At 34.3% G+C, this 10,632-nt stretch overlaps 1 protein-coding gene across 1 annotated transcript; it reads right to left on the reverse strand.

The window, feature by feature from the left end:
• Window positions 1-9,243: 9,243 nt before the first annotated feature.
• Ifne (interferon epsilon) lies at window positions 9,244-9,798 on the reverse strand. The gene has a single exon (XM_026398501.2). The coding sequence runs from the start codon at window positions 9,796-9,798 to the stop codon at window positions 9,244-9,246; it is 555 nt and encodes a 184-aa protein (XP_026254286.2).
• Between the last annotated feature and the right edge of the window lie 834 nt (window positions 9,799-10,632).

A 10,632-nucleotide genomic window follows, 5' to 3' on the forward strand; every position in this document is an offset into this window, starting at 1 on the left:
GGTTGTGAAAGCTTAAAACTGGGTGGAAATGTTTCAGTTTTGAAAGCTTTTGACACAATGGGCTTGACAAAAAACATGAAATCTCACATGGGATCAAATTTTTCTGCTCTGATTATTTTACAATGTATACACATCAAGATTTTCATGGTGTTTTGTTCATTTTTTTTTTGGCTTGCTTTATTTTTAAGAGAAAATTTTATAATGATTCTAGCTATATTCCTGGCCTTGAATGGATCTAAACAGGGGATTCCAATTTGAACCAGTAGAAGGCAGAATAACCTAACTCATGAGTTTGCTCAGTGTGCCAATGGTAAGGAAACAAAATAACTTTAGGTATTCTTGTGTCTTAGTACATCTGACTGCTTAACACAAGGCCAGGTTATATTCATCCCAATAAGCACAGTTAAAACTTTTGTTTTTAACTAGCTCTCAGCCATTTAAATGCCCTATCCAGAAAAGACAGACCAAAAGAGAAAGCTAAGTTGTTAAAATCAGAATGAAAATTTTTTCAAAACTGTCCCTAAAAACAATTACATCTGATGGTCTAATGAGATCAGATTAAATAGTTAATAACAACCTAAAACTGGTATCAGATCATTTCTAGTATCACCATTTAAGCTGAAATTTTAAACTTTGCTTGACATCATTTACTTATTCTGGATTCCCATAAATATTTTTGCTGTTTAAATCAGAAGATACTTTCCTGCATGTTATGAAGCAGGAATAAGATGGATCCACAATACCAATGAAAACATCTGTGCTCACTGCATGGCAGTCACAAAATAGGGAGTCATATATATGGACACTGTCATCTCTTTATTCTTTTCCAGTGGTGTATTTTTCAATATTTGTTCCAATAACAGACTGTTGCTTTGAGATTGTTTTTTTTTTTCAACATGTTAGTATTGCTCTTTGAACTTTGTTATTTTCTTCAAAATTGGTTTGGCTACTGTAGAACTTTTATATTGCCATGTAAATTTTGAAATGTTTTTGTCAGTTTCCAAAGAAAAATTTATTTCAATTTTATCAAGATTTTTAACAATTTGAAAAATTCCAATCCATTAACATTGTATATCCTGTCTTTAATCTGTAAGAAGCTTATTCTCTGTCCTGAGAATGTTAGTCAGATAACTGTGATTGGCCAGGACAAAAGGAAATCTGTCCTTCATTTTCTAAAGCCTTATTTCTGTGGACAGCATTCTATCCACAGGTGGAGACAGAACCGGAAGCAAATAGGAGAATAAGGAGATTCTCATAATAAGGTGAAATACTCATATTTAGTTTTTTTTTTTTTTTTTTTTTTTTTTTTTTTTTTTTTTTTTTTTTTTACCACTGGCAGGCTCTCTGATCACACTCCACTCACCTCCCTACCCCATCACATTTGAGACCAATAAGAAAACTGAGTTAACATTCAATTTCTGTCCATTTACACTGGTAAGAATATCCCAAATAACCTTTTGAAGGGATTCCTCCTGCCATTCTACTTCCATTTCAAACCATGCATACTGCTTTCCCTTCAATTCTCCTTTATCCCTCCCTTGATAGTTTCAGTGTGAGCAGTAAGCTTTCTTTCAAAACTCTTTGGTGGGTATGTGCCATCATTGGTCTACACAGCAGAAGCGATTTTGGTTGATCATCTTTCCTGGGTGATTATAAAACATTCCTCTACGGGTCAGGTCCCTGAGAGAAGTCTGCAGATTACAATAGGGATTAGTTGTGTCATGGTTCCTCTATATGTTCTCCAGAGCAGTGATTTCCACCTTGGCTTCACTTTACCTGGGAAGTTTTTAAAACACTGATTCTCAGAACCCTATGTAATTACTTTAGAATTTTAAAAAATCTTTACTAATTCATATTAATTATACAGAATAGTTTTCTTTGTGGAATATTCATACATGCAAAAAATAAAATTTGATCAATTGTACCCCCAGTACTTCCTTTTACTTACTGCTCCTCCCTCCCACTTCTACCCTGCTTCTATCATAATGATCTCCCTTCTATTTTCATGAGATACCTTTTCTCCGTGTTTCTCTCTAGCTTCCATGTATGAAGGAAAACGTATGGCACTAGTCTTTTTGAGTCTCTTATTTCACTTAACATAATGGTCTCATTTCACTTAACATAATGGTCTCAGTTCATCCATTTTCCTACAAATGGCATAATTTCATTTTCCTTTGTATCTTAATAAAACTCCATTTGCTTTACCCATTTATTTGTTGACACACACCTAAGCTGATTCCATAATTCAGCTATTGTGATTTGTGCTGCTATAAATATGAAATATATCTCTAAAATACTGTCTATTTAACTCTAAAATATTCTGCCTTTAATTGTTGTAAATAGATTCCAAGGAGTGGTATAATAGAATCATATAATTTAATTTTTTGAGGAATTTCCATACTGATTTTTATAGTGACTGTACTAATTTATATTCCCACCAACAGTGTGAAAGTATTCTCTTTTCCCTGCATCCTTGCTTGAATTTATTGTTATTTGTCATCTTGATGATTGCCATTCCACTGGAGTGAGGTGGAATTTCAGTGTAGTGTTGATTTGCATTTCCCAGATGGCTAGAGATGTTGAGTATTTTTCCCATAATTGTTGGCCTTTAATATTATATTCTGAGCTGTAGGAGTTCTGTTGAAGACCTCACTGTCTATGCCTATATGTTGGAATGTTTTCTCTTCTAGAAATTGCAAAGTTTATGGTCTAATTTCTAGGTGTTTTATTCATTTTGAGCTGATTTTTGTGAAAGGTAAAAGATAGGAATCTAGTTTCAGTCTTTTATACATAGATATCCAGTTTTCCCAGAACCATTTGTTGAAGAGAATGTCTTTTCTCCAACAGAAGTATTTGGCACCTTTTTCAAGGACCAGATGAGTGGAGATTTGTAGGTTGTTTCTGTGTCTTCTCTGCTGCACCATTGGTCTACTTGTCTATTTTTATACCAGTACCAAGCTGTTTTTGTTTCCATGACTCAGTAGTGTAATTTGAAGTTGGGTTTTTTGATGCCTCCAGTTTTACTCTTTTTGCTCAGAATTGCTTTGGATATTCTGGGTCTTTTGTTCTTCCGCATGAATTTTTGGATTATTTTTTTCTAGTTCCTTAAAAGAATATCATTGGTATTTTGATGTGGATTGCTCTGAATCTGTAAATCACTCTTGGTGGTGTGGCCCTTTTAGCAATATTATTTCATTAATCTGTGAAAATGAGAGATGCTTCCATCTTCTTGTGTCTTCTTTATTTTCCCCTCAATGTTCTATAATTATATGTGTAGAAGTCTTTCACCTCTCTGGTTAGATATTTTCCTAGGTAATTTTTAAAGTTATCATTTTCCTGATTCTTTCTCAGCAGATTTATTATTGGTGTGTAGAAAGGCTATTGATATTTGTATGTTGGTTTTGTATCCTGCTCCTTTGGTGAATTTGTTTATCATCAGCTCTAGAAGTCTTCTGATGGAATTCTTAGGATCTCCTAAGTATGAGATCATCTCATCTGCAAACAGAGACTCTTTGACTGCTTTCCTTCTTGTTTGTATACATTTTATATCCTTCTCTGTCCTAAATGGTCCAGCTAAAGTTTTAAGTACTATATTGACTAACAATGGTGAAGGTTGACGTCCTTGTATGGCTTCTGATTTTGAGGATACGTTTTCAGTTTTTCCCCCACTCAGTATGATGTTGGTGTTGGGTTTGCCACATATACTCTTTATGTTGTTGAAATACATTCCTTTTATCCCTAGTTATTTTTTTTTTCACAAATAGGTGTTGAAATTTGTTGAAGTCTCTTTCTGGCTCTATTGAGATGATCATGTGATTTTTGTCCTTGATTCTATTTATGTGATGCATTATGTTTATTAATTTGTTTATGTAGAACCATTCTTGCATCCCTGGAATGAAACCAACTTGATTACATTATATAATCTTTTTAATGTGTTTTTAAATTTGATTTTCTAATATTTTATTAATGATTTTTGCATCTATGTTCATCAAGGATATTGATCTATAGTTTTCTTTCCTTAAATGTCCTCATCTGGTTCTCAAAATACTTCCCAATGATCCTCTGGATTTCAGTGGTGCCTGATGTAGTATCTCCTTTTTTTGTCTCTAATTTTATTGATTTGTGTTGATTTCATTCTTCTTTTCCTTATTTTTGTTAGTTTGGCTAAGGGTTTATCAATCTTGTTTATCTTTTCAAAGAACAAACTCTTTTTCATTGATCCTTTGTGTCATTCTTTTATTCTCTAATTCATTAATTTTAGCTCTGATTTTTATTATTTCTTCTACTGGTTTTGAGAATGGTTTGTTCTTTTTTTAGTTTTTTTCTAGTGTTTTGAGATGCATCATTATGTTGTTTATTTGAGATCTTTTTGATTTTTTTAATGTAGGCACTCATAGCTATAAACTTTCCTCTTAGAGTCACTTTGGCTATGCCCAGAGATTTTTATGTGTTATGTTTATATCCTTGTTTTATTCTAAGAATTTTAAAATTCTCCTCTGATTTCTTTAATGATCCAGTAATTATTTGAAAGTATATTATTAAATTTCCGTGTGTTTGTATAGTTAGTGTGTTTTATTTTGCGCTGATTTCTAATTTTATCCCATTATTATCTGGTAAGATGCAAGAAACCATTTCACTTTTTTGTATTTTCTAAAGCTTGCTTCATAGCATAAAATATGGCCTATTTTGGAGAAAGTTCTCTGAACAGCTGAAAAAAAGTGGACTTTGCTATTGTTGGATAAAATATTCTGTAGACGTCTATTTAGTTCATATGACTTAAAGTGTGTTTTAGCTCTGTAGTTTCTTTGTTGATTTTATGATGAAATGACCTATCAGTGAGACAAGTATATTGAAATCATCCAATATTATTTTCTGGAGGACTCTCTGAGCCTTTCTGTTGAGTCCAGTTTGGTTTATTTAATTAGTTTTCCTAATATTTTGGACAAAATTATTTTAGAATTAAAAGATATTCTCCAATGAAGTCTCTTGAATAAGTGGTAAATTGAAAAATATATCAGAAAAGTACATGCCAAAACATTTACACGTGATTATTGGCCCAGCAAGTGAAATTTAGAAAATTCTACAACTTAATTTTTAAGCCTAGTATAAAACAGATTTCAGGAATAAAGATGGTTGAAATAAGATGGAACAAAGCAATGAACGCTTCAGATAGAAAACTATGAGTGTATAGCTACCAATAAAATGCCAGAAAAGATTCAGAGGCATATTAATATTAACAAATCTTAAGTATTCTTTTTCCAAGGAATTTCAAAATAGTTCCCAAAAAATCTAATATTGTAATTCAATTGATTAACACACTTGTGTTCAAAATAAAGAGTGATATGAAGTTCCTATATAAGAATGCTTAATGAGATAAAAATATTAATTGCACTCAGATCAGATGTAAATCAAAGGTAAAGAATGACTACATGAGAGCCTGCAAATGTAGAACAGCTACTAAAAAACTTGGGAAAGTTTTTTAAAGACAGAAAAAGGAAGGAGATCAGTTTGAACAAACTAACTTTAATTGCTGTTTAGATCATCAAGTGGAGTTGTCAAGTAATCAACTGAGTATAATTTTTAATTTAAGAAAGAATTTGAGGTTAATAATATGCACTTAGCTGACATCAGCATAGAAGAGACCCAAGCTAGGAGTGGGTATTCTACCTTCTGCTCCACCCAGGGCATAGGTCAGCATCACAGTATCCTCTTGCTTTCCCAGACCCATTCTTCCTCACTACCCAGAATGTTCCCTTCTTTCTAAAGTAAAACCTTCATTTACTTGTTTACATTCTTTCCAGTTCTATTTTCCTTTCAATGCACATACATCATCCTCATCTTGGCACGTAAGAAGTGCCTAGAAACAACAACAACAACAACAACAAAACAAACTTAGTATATTCCTTAGAGAAAATTCCTGTGTTAAGAAAGAAGCCTATGAATACACATGTAATAAGAATTTTGGTTTCTGTTGCCCATCAGTAACTCCTTGTCTCTTTTGTCATATAAGAGTTATATAATGTAATGAATGAAAATAAGAAAGGGTGAATGAATGAATGAAAATTTATAAAAATTTGTGTGTAGTCATGTCTTATTCAATTATGTGCATGTTATACTTTGTAGGTTAATTTTCTTCCAAAGGTCAATGTGTTGAGGGCTTGGTTGCCAAGGTAGTGCTACTGGGAGGTGGTTGTACCTTTGAGAGGTAAAGCTTTGTGGGTGATTCTTAGGTCATTGGGAGCCTGCCTATGAAGGAAATTGGGGACAGTGGTCTTTTTTCTTCTCATTCTCTCTTTTGCTTCCTGGAGATGAGGAAAGCAATTTTGTTCCTCCACATGTCCCCACATGACATGTTGCCTCACCGCAAACCTAAAGCAACAAGCCCAATCAATTATGGATTGAAATCTCCAAAACTGTGAGCCAAAATAAACCTTCTCTCTTTATAAATTGATTACTTCAATTATTTGTTATAGTGGTAGGGAGCTTACTAACACAGCACATTACATTTTGGGGTGAATAATCTCATCATGATGAATAGTTTCATTTAGGAAAACCATATCCCCATTAAACAATGACAAAGCCTGTACAAAATGATCACTTGCTTTAGAAAGTAGCTTATGTGCCTACTGAGCTTGTAACTAAGAGTAGAGATTGTAAACCAGTATTAGTAGTAGATGTTAAATATAGTTGACTGCATTTGATAAACAATCTAGAAAGAGTTCACTGCTCTGTGTTCATCAAATCCATTCATTTTCCTTTTGGATAAAACAGCTAAACTCCACAACCCTTGAAATTAGTTGGGGTCATGTGAATAAACTTATGTCAAGATAGTATGGATAGAAGTCAGATGTGTCTTTTGTGTGTGTGTGTGGCTTGATGCATATAAATTCCTACGTGTGACCCTCCTTCCTCAATTTTCCATTGGTAGTGTTCTTGAACATTACGTGTTAAAGAAAATGGAGATATCTCGGCACTTTGACTTTTTGGTGCCCACCCATCTCACCCATAGTCCATATGGAATCGGACATAACAATTGCCTGTGGAAGCTGGCATAATCCACGTTGTCTACATGACCTGGTATCTCAGGCAATGCCCTGAATATCCAGGAGCAAGACCCACTTTGGATTCATCTAGGATTTCCACGGTCCTCCTCCAAAATTTCACCAAGAGGAGAGCTATTCTGGGTCTCTTTATCTTTTCTCTTTCTCTCTCCCAGCCACTTTCTCGCTCTGATTCTGAATGATATCCAGATCCAAAAAAGGTTTTATTCCAGTCTTTTAGGATAGTAACTATGCCTATTCCCTCATTTCCCCTTTCCTATGTGCTTTTAATTTCTCTTCAGTTCTTGAGGAAGAAATGTCTAGAGGAGGGGAAATGTCTTTTATTTAATTCAAGAATGCAGACCTTGTTGTGAACTTCAATAGAAAAAGCCAGGAGAAACTTGTTATCGTTAGAGATACAATTGTTTTGCAGCAATATTGCACAATTTTGTTCAGGTTTGTGGTTTCAAGAACATGGTGTAGGCTTTTGCGTCAGGCCAATTTGGGAGTGTAATCTCTGCTCTGGCATTTGCTGGCTCTGGGACTTGCTGTGTTCCTTTGAGCATGTTCTATTTTACCTTTAAAATCTTGTTTTCACCTGAAGGGAAAAAAAAAAAAAAAGAACGACAACAAGAAAGTACTTTGTAAGGTTAATTATAGAATTGAGTAATGTGTTAAATATAGGATTTGGTTCTGAAAACTTCCTGGTTTAAAGAAGGAAAACAACAACAAATTCTCCAGCCCATGAGAAACAAAGTGGCTTGTATTTGTGGTCAAGGGTGGTATCTCTCCTCCCTCCACGTCACTCTCTCTGTGTGAACTTGGGAGTAAGCAGTTCCGCTCCTGCTCACCTCTCAGTGAGAAGTCAGCAAGGAACTGTTTCTGACTGTCAGCCTCTGCTTCCTGGCCTCCTTTAACTGCCATAGGTAACTGTCTCATTTCTAGTATTTTAGTTAATTCCTACCCTTCTCTTTCAAACTAAATCTAGAATCATCAGGCAATAGTTAATCTACTTAATTGCACTAATTAAACTGAACTGGAATATGTTTTGTACCTCAGCAAGTTTTTACTTTCAATAACTACTTTTGTCTTGAATCATGCAACAAATCTGAACAGAATGTTACATAAATTGGTGAAACTAGTTCTGAAGTTTGGGACTATGGTTATGTTGCCTACACGGGGCCAATGTGGGAAAGTCACCAAGTCTCAAGGAAGTTCAGTGATCTGGCCCCACATTTGATCCATGATGATTTCTGAGGGCTCCTAGTTAGAAGAGCTATAATCTCTTCATCAGCAGCATCTCCAAGGAGCTGGAACTCTCTCCCTTGACATGGCTCCAGCTCTCCACGTCTTTCCAGCCTTCTGCCTCCCAGCTATCCCAACCAAGGGCAGGCTGGCCCATCCTGTTTCTTCTGACCTTTCACCAACAAAACTCCTTCATGCATATTTCCGATAACTGTGACTTGTTAGATACATTCTAAAGTATTATTTTAACTTGTAATAGTCACATAATTCAAAAATAAAATATAAAAACGAAGTGTAAATCTTTCCTTTACTGTCTTCTTCTCTCAGTTTGCCCTCCTTTTTCACAAATACAGGTAATCATTGAAATTTATTTCTTATATATTCTTTATTTTTACACAGTAAATTAAATTTATTTTACATTTTACCCAACATTTTATATGCACTATTCTGTATCTTGCCTTTCTTTTTCTTTTCTTTACTCTTTTTAGACTAGAAAGAGGCTCCTCATTCTTTTCTCTAGCTGAGTGATATCCCTTTATGTGAATACAGCTTAACTATCTCTATTTAGAATAATTCAGGTGGCTTCCTATATTTAGATATTATAAATAATGCTGCAGTGAATATTAAATCTAAGTCATTTTACAAACATGCAAGTTTTAGATATTCATTCTATCTACCCACCAACTTCTATGACAACATATCTATTTGAGGAACCAATTAGAATTATTAATGAATTTATTGTGACTCACAGTTTAATAAAATAAAGTGGCATGGCAAAATAAAAACAATCACAGTCAATTATACATAAAATTAAAACACAATTTGTTATATATATACACACACAAAGCCAAAACAAGGCTATCATTTTATGGCAAAAATAATGATCTACATATGCCCTCTTGCTCTTCTACCAACCTTATCCACTTAAAGTCTGTGGTTGGCTCTTGCTCCACACTGGTCAAGGGTCTATTTCTTGTCTGATGAGTCTGAATACAAAGACCAGACACCGGTTGATTTCTGCATGAACAATGGTCCAGGCACAACTGCTGTGTCGCTGGCTTTCCAGGTAATTATGGATCCTTCGAAAGTATGCTTTAACCTGCAATCTAAGGTTCTTACTCCCTTGGGCATGACTTTTCTGTTCTGCTTCCAATCCCAAGAGTGTCTCCAGGTATTCTAGTTGTTGATGAAGGTCAGTGAGGAATATTAGAATGTGGTTTTCCTCCCTACTGCCCAGAGAAATATTTTTCTTGAAGAGGTTGAAGATCTGCTGAAGCATCTCATGGAGAATGGCCAGTACATGCCCTTTTGGGTACTGGTGAAAATTCACAGAATTCTGAGGAAGCCGGAAATTCTCCCTGTATGGCAGACACTGCTGGATCGATGAGGTTTGCAAATTATTCATTAGTTGTAAACTCTCTTCCTTTATTCTTTGTTGGAGGAGAACTAGTTTCAGTTCTACAAAGAAGACCAGTAGCACCAACACAATGTCAAGGAACTGCTTGTGAATCATGGTGAAGGTCAAATATGCTACTTATCTCTTATGCAGACCTAGTTAAACTCCAGTACTAGGAAATGTTTGTTTTTCATGCTTCTCACCTTATTCTGGAGTTGTTTTTTTTTTTTTTTTTTTGTCGTTGTTGTTGTTGGGTTTGATTCTAATTGTTGTCATTTCTCCAAGTTTACACGTCAAGTTTTCTGGTTCCCTTTTTGTGCTGTTCATGGATCACTTCCTCCACTTTCCCCATTGTTTTGGTTGTTTGAGGAAGTAACCAAAAGAACTTGTCTCACTGTGTGCTTTTATTGAGACAATTACAGACTAGTCATCCAAGATGATCTTCTGTTACCCACATTATTTATTATATACAAAGTTTCACTTAACACAATGTGCTTTCTAAACATTTAGTCAACCCTATTAAAGTTTTTTTTTTAATTGAGAGTAAAACTTTTTTTGAAAGCAGTAGTCTTTCATAAGGAAATATTTATCAGAGACTCAGAAGCACCTACATGGCACTCAAAGACAAAAATTTAAAATCCATACAGATTACTAAATTGAAAGTGTTAAATATAACTGATTTTGCATAAATGCTTGAGCAAATAATCTTAAAATATGTATCAGCAATTTTAGATTGCTTTATATCTTGTCCAATCAGTGTAATATCTAAAATCTAAGTGTATGGCATATATGAAAGAGTAAAATATAGTAAAAGAAGGCTGTTAGGATACTACAGTAGTAGCAGAATCATAGAAACAAACTTCAGGTTCCACAACAGGAGAATGGTTACATATAGCTTTGTTCCCCCATATAATGAAATGTTATGAAACATTCTAAGTGATAAAATATGTC

The sequence above is a fragment of the Urocitellus parryii genome, chromosome 4, assembly GCF_045843805.1.
Source record: "Urocitellus parryii isolate mUroPar1 chromosome 4, mUroPar1.hap1, whole genome shotgun sequence".
Lineage (NCBI taxonomy): Eukaryota > Metazoa > Chordata > Mammalia > Rodentia > Sciuridae > Urocitellus > Urocitellus parryii.

What these genes read in the sequence shown, in the direction of transcription:
- Ifne (XM_026398501.2), bottom strand. Translation starts at nt 9,798, where the DNA reads ATGATTCACAAGCAGTTCCTTGACATTGTGTTGGTGCTACTGGTCTTC.